Source organism: Drosophila kikkawai, chromosome 2L, assembly GCF_030179895.1.
Source record: "Drosophila kikkawai strain 14028-0561.14 chromosome 2L, DkikHiC1v2, whole genome shotgun sequence".
Lineage (NCBI taxonomy): Eukaryota > Metazoa > Arthropoda > Insecta > Diptera > Drosophilidae > Drosophila > Drosophila kikkawai.
The window spans coordinates 6,116,233-6,134,252 of NC_091728.1; the positions used below are offsets into that span (position 1 = coordinate 6,116,233).

Sequence of the window (18,020 nt, forward strand, 5' to 3'; positions counted from 1 at the left end):
TTTTTTTTCAAGGTCAGCGGAAGAATGGAAAAATTCAGTTTTCTCGGAAAGTGATTGCTTTTTTCTCTGCGATCTGTAAAAGGGAACAGCACTCGACATGTGGAAACGGATACTGGATGCTGATATGAAACATCTCATCAACACAGCAGGCGCTGATTTTAATGTTTTTTCTTTTGCCGGCAAACAAAGTGTGGGAAACCAGAACAGCGGAAATTTGTTGCCAGCTGGTGAGGCAAAGGGGGAAAAAAAAAGATAAAGAATGGCGGGCGTAAATTGGTCTGAGCCATTATAAGCTTAAGCCTTTAACACTGGTCGGGAAAATCCGCCGAACAGCGGGGCCTCTTCAGAGGGGTTTTCATTTACAGAATGTGTCGGCGGCTATAAAAGCTTGAATAATGTCTTTACAGATTGAGAGATTTATGCTACAATTAACCCGGTGTCTTATAAAATATTCAAAGAATCAAGCAGGGAATTTACTTGCTATGTATACTTTATTAGCTTGGAATTTAATTGTGAAGATACAAATTGTATAACTTTGATTTTAAGGAAGCTTAAAGCTAGATAGGAACACATGTATTTGAAACATTAACTACGTATTTCAAGACCTTGTAAATGACTTAAACTTTACAATTTCTTAAACTTTAATTGAACGAAGCCACTGACAAATAAACTGTAAGAACAAGCTTAACAATTTTTTGTAAGAACCCTCCTTTGAGCAACTCCCCAAAATATGGACAACTTCCCATTAAAAGGCTGTCATTTTACCAGTTCCCCCCTCGAAGACCCAGAGGCATCGGCCCCACGTGACTGTTCCGTAGCTTCACCTTATTTCCCCCCGATTTTCTTGCACTTCATTTGCTCAATTTGTGGGAGGTGCAGCGAAAAATTACAACAAAAGTTTGTACACAGTGTGTCCTTGTTGCTTTTCCCTTCCCCTTTTTTCCCAACGCCTGTTGCAGTTTTCCCCTTGCACTTTAAGTGTCCCTTGGTGCGGCATAAATTATTAAAACCAGGACAATGGAAGACGAAGGGCGAAGCGAAGCGACGCGTCGCCGTAGAGAGCCAAAAAGTTAATTCATATTACTTTGCAATTTATTGGCATTTTTTTAGTGGAACGTGCTTTTCTCATTGAAAGGCGACCAGAAGTCGTCTTTCAAAAGGACCGAGGGGGACGTTGAGCAAAAATTAAATTAAAATTGTTCGAGTTTTGTTCCGCTTTTCGGTGCGACGACTTCTCGATAAGTTTTAGGGGAAAGTTCAAGCTGTAACTATTGTATAGCCAGTGGAAAATGTGTGTATTGAAAGTGTAAGAGAAATGGCCAGGGCAAGTATTGAGTATTTGTAGTTTAGTTAATTTTTTTACACTATTTTAAACACGATTTAAGGAAAAATAAAATATAGTTATAGGTACTTTACTTGCTTATAATATTTTAAAATATTTTTTATACCATTTTAAATCTTCTAAAATTTTGTTATTACAGTGCGTTTGCCGCTTCGACCGGCAGGGTCCGCTCTGCGAGCTGCCCATTGTCATCCGGAACGCCGCCTTCTCCGGCGACTCGTACGTGTCGCACCGCATCTACAAGGACATCGGGCAGCACGAGTCCCTAGATGCCGTCCTGCCAATGCACATCCAACTGAAGGTGCGGACGCGGGCCACCAACGGTCTGATCATGCTGGCAGCCGCCCAGGGAACAAAGGGCGGCCATTACATGGCCCTGTTCCTCCAAAAAGGACTGATGCAGTTCCAGTTCTCCTGCGGACTGCAGACGATGCTGCTGAGCGAGCTGGAAACGCCGGTCAACACGGGCCACGAAATTACCATTCGCGCTGAGTAAGTGAAAAGTGTCGGAGTCGACCGCGGAATGCAATTACGTGTGAACATGCACTGCGAAAAAATTACAGCCAAATTGGTCCATGGATCACGAACATCTCATTGGCTTATTCTGAGTTTCAAAGCGATTATTCGATTTTTTTTTCTGCCAGTGCATAAGCATGTAACCGCGGGTCACGCCGCCAGCTTGCTGGTGATTGAGGTGGGCGGCAACGACGACTAGCGGCATGTTAATTAACTTTTTAAACTGAGCACGCGGCGCGCAAGGTGGAGGTCAGCATATGGGTCAGTGTCAGGGAGATTGCGCCAGGACATTGCCCATTAAACTTGGCCAGCGTCGAAGCCCATTTCGCCTTCGCCTCTCCGTCCGCAGAGGCCACAAATTATAATGCTTCAAGTGTAGAATAAATTGCAGTTTTTTAGGTTCTTCCAGCTCCAGCTCCGACTTTCCACTTCCCATTTCCGTGCGGCCATTTCCTCGAACATTAAATCCTGCAGGGCTTCCACTTGCCATCCATGCGTAATTAGTTGGAGATTTTTCTTTCTTTTTTTTTTTTCCTTTTTTGCGTGGGCTCTTGGTTGAAAATTTAATTTTCTGTGTGGCGTGGGTTTAGCAGGGCGCGGGCAGGGGGATTAAGTAATGCGGGACTCGTGCGTAATTAATCGTTTAACTAACATTTCCTGGCCAAAGCCAACTCTGTGCAAATGTACCGGGAAAACCAAGAAAAAATCCAACTAAAAAGTTATTCAAATATTTTTACTATCGCAGCGCATTACATTTGAAATGGGAAAATAAAGTTTGAATGGGTTTTGTGCTTACATTAAGGAAGCAAAAATGAAACAATTAGTATGAGGAAAAAAATACATTTTTAAGCCTATTTAATTCTCATAAATTGAAGCTATTAACATACATATATTAAGAGAAAAAGCCTGATAAGATGTATTGGCAGAAGATAGAAAATCTAAAGTGTAATATAGATACTTTTACTTTCTCATATTCTTAACTTGAACTCTATGACAACATGAACAACTATGACTCTACTTTAATCATATTTTAAAAATCTTTGAAAATATATAAAATATTTTTAAAACTTCAATAAGCTGATAGGTCGTCTCTCTCTCTCTCTGTCAGCCTAAACCAATTTAAATTTTTCAACCTGTTGAATCAATAGACTTTTCAATTATCCTCAAATATTCAAATGACCATCACTTAAAGTCATCATCAAATTGTCAGCAAATCAAAGCACACCACAATCACAAAAACACTCAATTGTCAGAATCGCTTGTTTACAGTTCAGCTGTGAACAATTACTTGAAATTGCCATCAAATTGATGGGTTAAGCGCATATGGAAAATGACCAAATAATCGTTTTAGTCAAATATATAAAACTGGGCTAAGGCCGAACGTAAAATCTGGGCAAAGAAATGCCCCCGGGGAATCAAGGATATAGACGAACCCATGGCATAAACAGAACATTAAGGAATGGATATTTATCAAAAAGTGGGACAAAGTGTGAGCGAGAACGTTGCCCATATAAATAATTTACCAAAGGGAGAACAATGACCAGGAGTGGGAACGAGAACCGACGACGGAGGTGGAGGAGGAAGGGACTCTCACATTTTACGACTATCGAATCGACCACAAATTTACTTTTTAGCACTTGGTCCCAGCTCGGGGCGATCCAATGTCCGATGTTAAGGGCTCTAGCCTTCCATATATACATACACACAGAGAAAAATATATTAATTATTATTCTATACAACTTATTATTATGTTATTAATAATTTAGAAAATAAATTAATCTTTATAAAACTACAAAATTTGATAACGGACCTTATTTAAGCCGCAATAAGATTTTTTTTTTTAATATTTGTTCTCTGTGTATATATATATTATATTACTTTTCTGCCTTGGCTTTGTTGGGTGTTGTTTTTGTGTTTTGGTCTGGCAAGTGGATTTACGAGCAACAAATTTATGTTCGTTGCCTATTTTTATTTGCCTTGCGTGCTTAATCGCCCGAGCACTGGGGGCAAAAGGACTTTTTCGCCCAGGGGCCACTCGATGGTCATCATCATCATGACGTTGACTATAATGATTCGGACAACGAAAACGATGATGATGATGGCGAGACCCTCGATGAACTATAGTGGCCACATACCGCCCCCTTTTTGTGGGTAAATCCTGCCTGGGACAAAAAAAAAGAAGAGGAAAAGGAGACCCACTCTCTAATGAGACTAATGCCCAGCACAATTGACATTTTACTTAAGGACCTTCATCGAACTGGTGTTGCGCCCAATTAGTGTAATTAGAAAGCAATAACAATTACCGTTAGTCGAGCCTAATTACGACCGCATTTCTTTCCGCCTTTCGACATGAAAATTTCCTTTTAATTATTGCGAATTTGCGTAATACAATTCTCGGATTAAGTTCATTAATTAGGATGAGTTGCTTTGCTTGGCAGCTTTCGCAACTGAAGAAAATTCAATAGCATTCAATTGACCGTGTCAATAAATTATATTCAAGGATTTTGAACTTCCCCTCAAGCCCCAAGGAAATAATGTAAACAATGCTAATTTAATTTGCCGTTCAGTCAAGTGCAGCTAATTGAACTTTAAATACAATTGAAAGCAAGTTCGGTTTTTTGGTCGGTAATGGAACTATAATTTGGGGGAAGTGCTAATGGTGCTCTGGATAAGAGGAGGAGAGTACAATGTAATGGCTTTCAATGGTAATATAGCTTTATTTTTAAGAATTTATTCAAAGAGAACTTGTAGCTTAATACAACTTTAATCGATGCCAGGACAGGATATTATTACTTTATTTTAAAGAACGACAACAATGAAAACACAGGAAAATCGACAAAAAGCACATATGTATGTTGTAAAAACTAAATGCAATCAGAGAAAACTTTTTTCATCTGTCCAGCATCATATGGTGGAATTTTTTTTACAGCTTTTTTGCCCTCCATAAAATAACAATAAAATGTGGGTCCTTCTTCATGGCGGCATTTATTGCACTGACTCTTTGTATTAAAATATATACATTCAAATGCAATAAACGGGAAGATATGAATCCCAGTTTGTCCATCTCCAAACGGACTTAAACCCGAAAAGCAAACAAAAAGCGAGAAATTTTCATCTGACAACAAATAAAATCAGAAATACTTTGGCACAACACAACAAAAAGCATTCAAATAAAGGCAGGTGACATTCGACCGAAGCAGGACAATAAAAATTGGTGGCCCCCCTGTGCTGTGAGCACTCTGTCTCTTGCCAACACGAACCCGTCCGTGCTTTTACCTCGATCACATCAAAGGGTAGGCAAAAAATTCCATACCATTCCGGTATGGCCGGGCTCAGCAAAAATTTGACAGCCGATTGACATTTTAGCCAATTGTTGGGTGGAGTGGAAAAGGGACAGTTGTCTTTATAAAGTAAGGGAAAATATGTTATTTATAGTTTAAAAATAGTTAGAAGCACCTTTATTTATTATTAAAAATATATAGTTTTGGTTATAACTTAACCGAAAAGTTTTCAGAAATCCCTTTAGGAAATAATTTAAATATAGAATATATTATAAAATCAATATCTACTTTCAAAGAAAAAGAAAGTATTTTCATTTTATAAAATAAAACTTATTTTAAAAATTTAAATCATTCAATTAAAACAAGATTAGCTCAAAACTTACTACCTTTTCTTATGAAATATGTACGTATATTTTTGATATATTCATTCATATATCAAGTTGCCTTAACTCCCTTTTCCAATCAGTATTAAGCCACTGTCAACACACGGGGGGTTGCCTACGTTGAAAGGTCAACAGGCAAAAGGCAGGTCAGGATAACGTAGTGCTGCCAGCAGGACCCTTTTTCGGGTGGATGAGGGACCTTGCAAAGCAGAACGGTGGATTGTGGCGTCATAAATATTTGCACGCATCGGCATGTTGGGAATTTCACCTTAAAAGTTGCCCCAAAAAAACTCGAAAGGCTCGGGAATGCAGGGAGTGTCGCCGGGCGCCAAAGAGAAAGTGCGGCATATTGAATATTTGATGCATTAAGCAAAAAAAAAAAACAACAAAAATGTAAACCAAATGGTAAAGGGTAAAGGAAAAGAGCTAAAAGAATACCTCGAATGCCTCTTTGCAGATTGGACTTCAGCCGGAATTACACACACTGCAACGCCTCGCTGCTGGTGAACGACACGCTGGCCATGTCCGGGGATCAGCCCACCTGGCTAAAGCTTCTGCCTTCGCGGCTCCACACCCCGGAGGCGATACTGAACACCTGGCTCCATCTGGGCGGTGCGCCCCAGGCGCCGATTGGCCTGATTATCGAGCTGCCGCCGGCCCAGAGCGGCACGGGCTTCACTGGCTGCCTCCATACGCTGCGGATCAATGGACAGGCTCGCGAGATATTTGGGTGAGTACGGTGGACACTAGTTTATGCCTACACTGAGGGAAAATACTATATATAGAACGAAATATAACGTAATTTTAAGATAGGAAAAACTTTTCCTTTTCAATAGTAACAAAAACTATATAGTTCTTTAACAAATCTAAGAATAAGCTATAATAATTTATTTTTCTTTGACTTCATTTGTTTCATAATATTTTTTATCAGTGCTATCATGCCCCTTTGCCCCCCCCCCCCCCCCCCCCCCCCCCCCCTCTCTGTCTTTTGTGCGCCCTTTGGGCACTTTGAATGCCGTGGACCTCGGCTAATGAACAGCTCCCAGAAAGTTACGACTGCGTTTGGTCCGATGCTGCGTGAAGCAGCTTCACCCGGGGGCTACTCTTAAATGTTAATGCCGCCTTACACTTTTTCTGCCCAAAGGCAGGGGAGAGGCGGTACAAATAAGGAGGAATAAAGCGTAACCATCAAAATGCCGCCGCACAAAGTTGCAGGTGGCGAAAGCCCTGGCGGAGTTGCAGTAAATTCCAGATTATACGGCCGCCGAGCATAAAGAACTTTTTTTTTCGAGCAGGAACAAATTAACTCTGCTTACGTGCGGAGATAAAACCGCAAGGTGGCCCGGGTCACAGATATATAGCCAATAGCCAAAAGCCCATATAATAAATGAACCCCACATGGGAAAAAGGTGTTCAGTAAAAATAAGCGGAAGTGCAGTAATCAAATGGGAAGTAAACAAGAGCAGAGCCCATCATTAGCTGAGTTTTGTTTCATAAAAAACTCTTTTATAAAACAAATATATTCCGAATAAATTTCTACATTTGCTCTTCAATTATCCTATATACTAATTAATCTAGAGAAAAAGCTATTAAGCTTTGTTAGCCGCCTGCCATGCTCGCACCATCTTCGAATAACTTTATCAGAGAACTTCTTAACCATAAAAGAAATGGCCATGCTAAAAGCTTATTTATTATGGCCTCTTACCAAGTTTGCACTAAAAACGACCACATCGCCAGTGAAAATGCAGCAAACTCGATGAAAAGAACATCTCAAAGGATGGGAAAGACGGGTGCTGAAAGGATGGGGACAGCCAGTCAGCGAATGCGGAAGCCATTCGTCAGCGAGCAGCGTTCATAAAAGCGCGAGCACAAACAGATGGCCCAAATGGGCCAGGGGGGCGGAGGCTACAAAAAAAAAGACAGCGACAGGACACGGGGCGGTAACACGTCCTCGACGAAAGCGCTGACAGCTGAGGGCTGTTTGTCAAATGGCGCACCAGAATGGCGGCGAAATGGACACATAGTATTGACATGTCGAATTAGAGCAGCTCATGAAATTAGCTGCAACACCTTACTCATCGCGGCCTCAATCCGTTTTGCACAGGAAACAAAACATTGAAATTATTTTAAAATTATTAAATATACTTTAAGAACTGTTTTATTGAAAAAGAAGTGGAAAATAAAGCCATGGGTGTTCTTAAAATCTTACTTTTGATCAATAAACCAAATATCTAACAATATTCTTAGTAATTAAAATTTAACTATAATAAAAAGAAATCACTTTCCTAATGTCCAACTCCTTAATTTTCATATTTTTCTGTGTAGCGATGCCCTGGATGGCTTTGGCATCACGGAATGCGGCTCTCTAGCCTGTCTGTCCAGTCCCTGTCGCAATGGCGCTGCCTGCATCAAGATCGAATCAAATGAGCTGGACGAGAATGGTGAGAAGGCCGAGAAGTGGAAGTGCAAGTGCCCCACCGGCTATATGGGACCCACCTGCGAGATATCCGTGTGCGAGGATAATCCCTGCCAGTACGGTGGAACCTGCGTGCAGTTCCCAGGAAGCGGCTACCTATGTCTGTGTCCGCTGGGCAAACACGGTCACTACTGCGAGCACAGTAAGTAGTAGGGAAAATGTTAGAAATCTATATTTTTATCAACTAAAATTCATTTGTTCTTTTTAAAATAGATCTCGAGGTGGCCCTGCCCTCCTTCTCAGGCAGCGTAAATGGCCTCTCCTCGTTCGTGGCCTATACCGTGCCCATTCCGCTGGAGTACTCCATAGAACTGAGCTTTAAGATCCTGCCGCAGACTATGTCACAGATCTCCCTGCTGGCCTTCCTGGGACAGTCGGGTTACCACGATGAGAAGAGCGATCACCTCGCGGTGAGCTTCATCCAGGGCTACATCATGCTCACCTGGAATCTGGGAGCAGGACCACGTCGTATTTTCACCCAAAAACCCATTGACTTCCGGCTGGACGCTCCCCGGGTTCCCTACGAGATTAAAGTGGGTAGGATTGGTCGCCAGGCCTGGCTATCGGTGGATGGAAAGTTCAATATAACTGGCCGATCGCCGGGAAGTGTTAGCCGCATGGATGTGCTGCCGATTTTGTATCTGGGCGGTCACGAGATAGCCAACTTTAACACGCTACCCCACGATCTGCCGCTGCACTCGGGATTCCAGGGATGCATCTACGATGTCCAGCTGAAAGCAGGCCAGGTTACCGTACCCCTGCAGGAGACGCGGGGGGTCAGGGGACGCGGTGTGGGTCAATGTGGCACCAGGGAATGCCATCGGCATGCCTGCCAGCATGACGGCGCCTGTCTACAGCACGGAGCAACCTTTACGTGAGTTATTCTCTCTTCTACGGAAAAATTAATCTAACAAACGTTTACTGTAGATGCATCTGCCAGGAGGGCTGGTACGGGCCGCTGTGTGCCCAGCCCACGAATCCCTGCGACTCCTTCAACAACAAGTGCTACGAGGACTCCACCTGCGTGCCTCTGGTCAATGGCTATGAATGCGATTGTCCTGTGGGACGAACAGGCAAAAACTGCGAAGAGGGTGGGTTTCTTATCACAACAAAAATTTAGAAATTACATAAATTTAAACTTTTCTATCTTTATCCCAGAAATACGTTCCCTTAGCGATGTATCCCTCACCGGAAGACGTTCGTATCTGGCGGTTCGTTGGCCCTATCTCTACGATGGCGGCGATAAAATGGGTGCAAAACGTTCCCAGATGGTCAGCTATAGGAACTTTACCAAGAAGCTAATGCCCCCGAAACCGATAACCACACCCAGCAGCCACTTTGTGATGAAGCTGCTCAATGAGGTGGAAAAACAACGCAGCTTCTCGCCCGTTCCCCTGATGGGTTCGAAGACCTTCGAAGAGCACCATCGTGTGCAGTTCTTCTTCATCGAGTTCCAACTGCGTCCGCTATCGGAACGGGGATTGCTCTTGTACTTTGGCACCCTGAACAATAACCAGGACAAGAAGATCGGCTTTGTATCGCTCTCGCTGCAGGGCGGCGTGGTGGAGTTCCGGATTTCGGGACCCAGCAACCATGTCACCGTGGTGCGCAGTGTGCGAATGTTGGCCATCGGCGAGTGGCACAAGATTAAGATGGCGCAGCGTGGTCGCTGGCTGACTCTGTGGGTGGAGGGAAGCGCCTCGTCGGCTTTGGCTCCCTCGGCAGAGGTCCTGGTTGAACCGGACTCGCTGCTTTACATTGGCGGACTGAAGGATGTGTCCAAGCTGCCGCACAATGCCATCTCCGGATTCCCCATACCGTTCAGGGGCTGTGTCCGGGGCTTGGTGGTGAGTGGAACTCGCATTGTGCTCAACGAGACCAACATTGTGGGTGAGTATTTCTTTCCGAGAGGGGGATATAATCAAAATCTATACATTATATATCTTAATATCTTCCCTAGAATCGCGTAACATTCGAGACTGTGATGGCACTGCCTGTGGCGGGGACTCTTGCGAGTCCGGCGGACACTGTTGGCTGGACGAGAAGCTGCAGCCGCACTGCATCTGCCCGGAATATGCCAAGGGCGATCGCTGTGAATATTCGGAAACCTGCAAGCTGATACCCTGCAAAAACAATGGAAGATGTCTGCGCAGCGGACGCTGCTCGTGTCCCAATGGCTGGGGTGGCTTCTACTGCGAGATTGGTGAGTAATCCGCAAAAAAATAATTACAAAAAGTACTTAAACAGGTCAATGAACGCCAGCTGCAGGTAATGATGATTCAGTGAGTTCCCAGAGAATATAAAAAGTGATTTAGTTACAGTCCAATAACCGCGATAAATCATATTAAAGCTTAGACAAAAACAAGTTTCATAAATCCTCGAGCTGTTCAAGTTCAAATCTCTGAAATGTGTCACGAGTAAAAGTTGGTTTTTGCCAAAACAGAAGCCAAAATGATTTTATTATATTTTTTGATGATCTCTTTTCGAGCTGCTTTTTTGCAAAGTTTATTTTCTTTTTTGAAAAACGAGTTTCGCCGCCGCCGCCGCCGAGTAGAACAACATTATTATTATAATTAGAGATGGACGGACAGCAACATAAAATAAGCATTAACGCAGCAGTTGGACTCCAGGCGGACGGTTCAGTGCACAGCGGGGTCAGGAAGTTGGTTGGCAAAAAAAAACAAGTAAAACACAGAAATTAGCGGTCTGTGATACAAAAACAAAAGCCATAATATGGCCACAAAAAATCACTATAAATCAGTATTATAATGGATATGGCAAATAATTAAAATCTGCCATGATTCAAAGTTGAATGCTCTCTTTTTTTTAGTAAATTTGCATAGCTATGGCCATTATATAATATTAGGCATTACATAAATTTAAACGTATTTGGTTAGACAGAACTTCTGATATCCACTTATGGATTTATTTAATATAGTTGCAGTTATAATTATATTGAAAGCTGCATAAATTATTGTCATTATATTAATCTGTGTCTTTCCCTTTCAAAATTTTAAATAACTGCAATTCTATACAAGTTCTCTAAACGTTTTCTACTCACTTTCAATTAGCCATTCTATAATTATTTAACTCTATGAAGCACCTCCTCCCCTTATAAGTGCAATATTATTCAAATCAATAATGACACTAACCGAAACATCAATCAAGCAACTGCAAAACAAGCTTTTTCCTATGATTTGAAATCGGCAGATGCTTTTTTATTGACTTTTTTTATTTCTTTATCCATCGAATGTTTGCCGTGGAGTTTCAGCTTTCGGCCTTTCACTTATTAGCAAATTTGTGAATTAACATGCCACTTGTAAAACTCACACACACTCTCCTTTGACAAAAGCTAAGATTTTAAATTGAATTTGAGGAAAATGCCAGCAGGTGGAAGAGAGAAAATAAATGGAAAAACCTAGAAGCTATAATCAAGGGAAAATGAAACATTTCCGAAGTATGGATATGATGGATGAAAGTTGAGATGAAAGTGCGTTTTTCAGAGAGCTAGAGAGGAAGTGTAAAGAATATTAATAACCACATCATAATAAAGATTAATCTTGGCTTCGGGTTCAGGTTCTCGAGATGAATCACAACCATTAAGGAAAAAAAACCGGAAAGCAAGTGAAGATGAAATTGAAGTTGAAAAAAAAAAAATCCAACTGATAGATGAAGGGAAAAGTGAAAGAAAATATTCTACACAGTGGGAATAACTTGATTTATATTTATAGATTTTGTATTTAATTTAAATATTTAAGATAGGAAGGAATTAAAGGAGCACTATTTACGTAATATATTAAGAATGGACTGAAATTTCTGTATTTAATATCAAACATTCTAACTGTTTCCGATATATCTTTTTTAGACTAGACAACTAGCTGTACATTTTTTTAGGTGTAGAATGTTAGGCCTACAAATAAACGAGATCAGGGCCCAAAGATGAGGAGGACTCATAAAGCGAAACAAAAGACGAAGACGAACAATGCAGCAGAGTGGCAAGCTGATGCTGTAATTTAATTATGTATCGCATGCAATATGTTTAATGCAACACGCCTGCTGCGGTGTGTGCCGCCCCGCTCGGCGCTCTCTATTATGTATTTATTTTTTTCTGATCTCTTTTCTGTTGTCTGATATTTTTTCTTAATTTTTTTTTCCAGCCATGAGCAAGCCAACGACGCCGAGCTTCCGTGGCAACAGTTACCTGATCTTGCCGCCGCCTCGGATTCCGATGAAAGACAAGCGGCGCGGCCCCTCGCTCTATGTCCGCCCCCGCGAAGCCATCCAAGTCACGCTGAACTTCTCCACCATCGAGCCGGACGGCCTGCTCCTGTGGAGCGAGCACGAGCGCAGCAAGTTCCTTGGCCTGGGACTGGAGGCGGGTCACCTGAAGTTGGCCAGTAATTTGCTGGGAAGCTCTAATGACACCGTAAAGGCACCGGCCAGCGGTTTCATCGCCGACGGCGCCTGGCACTGGACCAGTGTCCTGCTGGATCGCTCACGGCTAGAGCTCCAGCTGGACGGGGAGGTGATCTTCACGGAGCGATTGCCCGAAAACGGCCGAAACCCAAGCCCATCATCAACCACGACCAGAACCACATCGGCGGGCAGGCGCAAGAGTTCGAGCAAAGAGCCAACAATTAGCTACGAGGATGTCTTCTACTTGGGTGAGTTTTCTGAACTATTCAATATTTAAATTGTAGATACAATATAACAAAAAATATTATATATTTTCCAATACATATTATTATTTTGGAGTTTGATTTATAATTTAAAATTTGATCACGCCTTTTCCAAATTCTTTTACAAAGTATAAATTATCATTAAATTCATAATTGCATAAACTCAAATAGGTTTAATTTGTTGTTAAACAAACGTAAACAAATGTCATGAAAACTAATGAGAACCAGAACTTGCTGAAAATGTAGAAGAATTAAGTGAAAACAAAGACTTACCGCTGTTGAAATCCGTTGTATTTGGTAATCCCTTTGACTAACACAGTAACTAACACAATTTCACACCTAGCTCGCACACAAAAACATTAATAAATCCATAAAATTCACTCAAAACCCGACAGTAATTCGCTTTTAACTTGTTGCTTGTTGCGAGATGAAAAACATTTAAAGTGGGAGAGGGAAAGCAAGACAATAGAGTGAAGCCGAGCTGCCAACTCGAGCGCTTAAAACAGCTGTTCTTCCAAGCCAGATCAGCTGTAACAGCAGCTTTCAAGCGCAACATTCGACTGTTATCTAACAGAGGCTTAGAAAATCCCATAACATTAAGAACATCTAAAAAAATTGTTGTTTTATTTTTTAAGGCTAGTATTTTAGAAATATTTTTATTTTATTTTGAAATATTATTAGATTGTTTTACTCATAGAATATATTTTAATGTTTTTATTCTATAACATTTTGTTTACATGTTAATGATAACTGCAACTAACAGCTCTGTTAGTTCCACCCTTACTCGTTATTCAACACTAGCCGAAATTCAAATCGTAATTCAAACTGATAAGAGCATATATTTTTTGTTATTTGCAAAAACAGGAGGATTCCCCAACTTGGACTCGGTAAGCAGGCGGACGCAGGGTCGCTTTTTCGAGCCCTTTAAGGGATGCCTGCAGGACATTCAGTTCGGCGCCGAGCCGAAAGCGATTATCAGCGATTTCTCGGCGTACCAGGGGGAAAATATCGGATCCTGTGATCTGCACGGTGACGAGCCGCTAATTGTATAGGAAACGAGGGAAGTGAAATCAAAACACGGATAAACGAAGGATTATTGTGAACTTTCAAGGATCTTGGCCGGATTTCTTGACCGTCAAACTGACGAAGGAGATATATAGAGAAGATAACTACTTGTAAGCTACTAAGTGATAAGCGAGTTTATATAGCGGAAAGCTGATGGGGGGACCTCCTTCCCCAAAATCAATATATACACAGACAGAAAGTTTTTGGGCAAAGCTATCGACAAACGACAAGAAATGGAAACGTAATTTTGTAAATTTTATAGAAATAAAAAAACACAAAAAGACAATGTTTAGACTTAAAAATTACAAAATAAAAACATGGAAGAAAGATTTACTGGTTTATCAAAAAACAAATAAAGACAAAATTGTAGCTTAGGATCTTAAACTAGAAAATACCAATACCAGATACAGATACCAGATATAAAAACTTCTCTTACGTAAGTGATATTTCAAATGTGGAATAACGGTAAAGGATAAACCCCCAAGAAACCAAGAAATTAACTTATTTAAATGTATATTGTTTTTGTTATGCAAACGTTAGCATTTCTGTTGAATAATCCTTTAATTTCCATATCTACAAGAACTGCCCTCAACGAGTTTCTGCCATTTTTTAATTTGTTCAATTTTGAAACGTGAATTTAGTTAAGTGAATATTGTTTCCTGTTATGTCTGTGTGTACGTTATATATAGCATAAAGCTCTCTCTCTCTCCTAATTGAAGCCATTTAGTTGCCTTGTAGTAAGTTAGCATATAACTCTCCTATGATTTATCTTGAATAACTATAATGTAACTCAAAATCGAAGTCGCCTATTCTTCTGAAAACAAATCAAGGGGCATACGAAAAATCTATGCTAGTCATTACAATATAATTATTCTTGTAAACCAAGGAAAACCCAGTAGCGGGGAAGAAACAAACAAAAAAATATATATACAAAATACTTATACAATACGAGAAACAAAACAAAACAAAAAATTGGAAATTGTAACCCAAAACAGTAAGTTAAGGATGTGTTTATTTCGAGAGACAACACTTAATCAGTTATAATTTTAAATAAAAAACAAATGGAAAATAGAAAAGTTAATAAACTTAAAGGATTGCTAGTGTTTTATTTGGAATACTTTAAGCTACAGATTTTGTTTGAGATTTTATAGAATAACTACGAAAATTTAACAATTTTTTTAAATCTGTTGATGCACCAAATTTCAGCTTTTAAAACGACTTAGTGGACTTTCTTTTACCCTTTTCATAAGACAAAGTTGCGCTGGCGTCGTTCGAATGTCTTTGTAAAATCCGATGTTTCCCTATAATACATATTGTATAATTTAGCGAATTCCTTGGCCTCATCTGCAGTTACAGCTCGATATCCAGTTTCAGAAGCTTTATTACCCGTGAATAAAATAAAAATTTTCGGATACTGAAAAATCATGTTTAAAGATTAAAATGCAATAGCCATAAACTGAAGTTTTTACCAAAGTTTTAATTTTAACGACCCATTCCTTGATATGCTCATATCCCACTCGATCCTTAGTTTCAAATACCAGCATGGCCATACGACAGTCGGAAAAATAAACACGATCAACATCCTTGAAACTAAATCAAATAAATAATACAACAAATACTATTATTATGTTATAATTGGGATTTAAACAATATACGATTTCTTCAAGTTAGTTTGAAATCAATAGGGAATCAAGTGTACTCACCGCATCTGACCACACCACAATAAATCTAGAGATAAACGTGTTTGCTTTTTAGGTTTTTCGTCTTTACAAATATCATCCCACACATAATTCACTGACACAGGAACAAGGGAATTTCCCAGGAGCATTACTCTAAACCCCATTTCCGATCGTTTTACTGATGAGGAGCTCTCACTGAAGACTGAAATATGCCAACCCATCGGGCACTTTACTATAATTTTTCACAAATTCTCAGAAATTGAAATGCAATCCAATACTGTGCAGTCTCATCAACCAAACGTTCTGATTGAAAATTCATATTTATTTGTTTATTTATTTTTACAAATGACTAACAGGGGTACATTTTATAGACCATTGATTATAAATTATAAACATTTGTCAAGCCATTAAAATATTAAATAGATAAATAAAGGACCGAAAGGACAATTTAAATGGTATAGTAAAAACCTAAATGTATTTATTTCCATTAAATTCCTAGCATGGCCTTAATTTTCATCGATACTAGCTTGTACTAAAATAAATATATTTGTTATTTGTGGCAAAACAATTAATATATTTACTAGTACTTACTAAGCGCATTAAAACAAGCTTCAACATTACATTTTGTCACTGCAGAAGCTTCCTTAAATATTAACTCGTGTCGCTTGGCATATTCCTTGGCCTCAGTGGTGGATACCTCACGACCTTCAGCTATATCCGATTTATTGCCCACTAAAACTATTATAAACTTCTCCGATCTCTTCTGCAGTTGAAAAGTATTTAGCGCAATAAAATACAACATTTTTATAGTTACAGTACCAAAGCTTTGAGTTCCGCAACCCAATCTCTTGCATCTCTATAGCTATCCCGATCGTGGATGTCATAAACCACCAAAGCACCTCTACTCTCTGGTAAAATGTTGCGTACTACATGTTGAAATCTAATCAAGGAATATAGAATAGTTAAATACATGATTTATTTTTTAGTTTTATAAACTCACCGCCTGCGACCTGGCGTATCCCATATTTTTAGTTTGTCTTTCGGGGACAAAATTTGTTTATTTTTTAACCAAAATGTAATCTCCGTCGTTGGGTCTTCATATTTAGGTAGATTATTCCATTTGTATTGCGAAATTAACGATGTTTTGCCAACCGATGCACTTCCTAAGACTACTATCGGAAACTCCATTATCTTTCAGTTCGCTTTGGGCAAGATTCAGCTGAAAACTAAACTTAATCATACGTAAATTCTTGAAGAACTACACATCGCCTACTGTAATATAAAATGTAAAACGTTTGAAGAAGTGTACCAATCATCAGATTACAGATAAACATCTTGTGAATAAAAATATTTTACAAATGCAATGAGTATTATGAAATAATTTTTATTTATAAATCTATTATTATATGTTACAAATACCAATTTGATTGTTTTTTATGCAATAATGCCTCAAAGCAACTGCAGATTCTGGCATTTCTTATACCAATTGCTAAAAAGAACGAACAACTTCATTAAATTGGAAAAACGCATAAGCTAAGGCAAAAAATATAACTAACCAACGTCCATAAAACACCTGTTGACGTTTAAATTTGTAACTGAAGAGGTTTCCCAGAAGATCAAACCGTTTCTTTTGGCAAATCTTTCAGCCTCTTCTGTAGCTACAACTCGATCCTCGAGAACATCAGCCTGGTGGCCTACCAAGGCAATAACTATTCTCGGTATAACTTTCTGAAATGATTACAATTTATTGAAATTACCATGGAAACATAGGTAAGTGATATATTATTCACCCTAGCTGTAAGTTCCAAGGTCCATTCCTGCACGGCGTCATAGCTATCTCGATTGTGAATGTCGTATACCAAAAGGGCACCTGGAAAGTTTGTGTAATTTTTTCGTAATATATCCCTGAAACTAACAAAAAAAAAATACCTTATTAAAAGCAAAAGTCTATAAACAAATCGATATTTTACAATATATAAGCATGGTATACAGTTAATCGATATTCTCTTATCTGATATTTGGAAAAAATTATGTACAAAATGTCAACGATTAACTTATCTTTTAACTTTAACCTTATTGTGGCCAATATATAGAATATTTCTCTGGCTATACATCCTAAGCTTTGATCCCTTTTAAGGTCTATTGTATTGTTTTTCAGGACTTACCGCTTCTGACCCGCCGTATCCCAGATCTTTAGTTTTGCATTTATTTCGGGCTCAGCTATAGTCTTCACCAGGAACTCCACGCCCACAGTGGGTTGGCTTTCCTCTGGGATTTTTCCGTTTACATAACATGAAAGCAGAGAAGATTTTCCGACACTTGAGTTCCCCAAGATTATCACCTCATACCCGGGCGCCACCATGATCGACCGATCGATCCGAGCTTTCTTGGGAGACTAGTCAACAAAAATAAAGAGCTGCTCATCGAGCCCCAATACATACGATCGGGGAAGAGATTGCGGTTGTGACGATTACTTTGTCATAAACATTGATCCATTTAGTCATAACATGTGCGGCTTTTCTCAGAGTTTCTAACCAAAAAAAAAAGGTTTGCTCAATGACTTGGCAAGGAATGTTATTTTCAGGTCAGAAAACTTTGT

General features: G+C 39.7%; 3 protein-coding genes across 6 annotated transcripts in view; 1 reads left to right on the forward strand and 2 right to left on the reverse strand.

Annotated features, from left to right (window-relative positions):
- Positions 1-13,111, reverse strand: part of LOC108074540 (MKRN2 opposite strand protein) — a 56,641-nt gene extending 43,530 nt beyond the window's left edge. The window contains exon 1 of the mRNA XM_017166630.3: positions 12,951-13,111. The gene's annotated coding sequence lies outside the window, so the exon portion shown is untranslated. The remainder of the gene's footprint in view (positions 1-12,950) is intronic.
- Positions 1-14,904, forward strand: part of eys (eyes shut) — a 54,845-nt gene extending 39,941 nt beyond the window's left edge. For 2 of the 3 annotated variants that reach the window (XM_017166622.3, XM_070283262.1), the window contains 9 exons: positions 1,482-1,834; positions 5,980-6,252; positions 7,848-8,140; positions 8,212-8,872; positions 8,926-9,089; positions 9,157-9,888; positions 9,959-10,201; positions 12,156-12,662; positions 13,542-14,904. In XM_017166622.3, coding sequence (XP_017022111.1) covers positions 1,482-1,834; positions 5,980-6,252; positions 7,848-8,140; positions 8,212-8,872; positions 8,926-9,089; positions 9,157-9,888; positions 9,959-10,201; positions 12,156-12,662; positions 13,542-13,729 — 3,414 coding nt within the window. In that variant the 3' untranslated portion in view covers positions 13,730-14,904. Of the gene's footprint in view, positions 1-147; positions 228-1,481; positions 1,835-5,979; positions 6,253-7,847; positions 8,141-8,211; positions 8,873-8,925; positions 9,090-9,156; positions 9,889-9,958; positions 10,202-12,155; positions 12,663-13,541 lie in introns of those variants that run through there. The other variant, XM_017166623.3, reaches the window with a different exon arrangement.
- An 824-nt stretch (positions 14,905-15,728) lies between these two features.
- Positions 15,729-18,014, reverse strand: Rab5 (RAS oncogene family member Rab5). 2 transcript variants are annotated; one of them, XM_070283267.1, is made up of 7 exons: positions 17,587-18,014; positions 17,212-17,326; positions 16,978-17,149; positions 16,422-16,910; positions 16,241-16,361; positions 16,013-16,184; positions 15,729-15,953 (listed from the first exon to the last, which is right to left on the reverse strand). In XM_070283267.1, exons 1-4 carry the CDS (start codon positions 17,781-17,783, stop codon positions 16,831-16,833), a joined length of 564 nt encoding a protein of 187 aa, XP_070139368.1. In that variant the 5' UTR covers positions 17,784-18,014; the 3' UTR covers positions 15,729-15,953; positions 16,013-16,184; positions 16,241-16,361; positions 16,422-16,830. The 2 variants fall into 2 exon arrangements, with proteins under 2 accessions (XP_070139368.1, XP_017022147.1); XM_017166658.3 differs by having other exon boundaries at positions 17,212-17,332.
- Between the last annotated feature and the right edge of the window lie 6 nt (positions 18,015-18,020).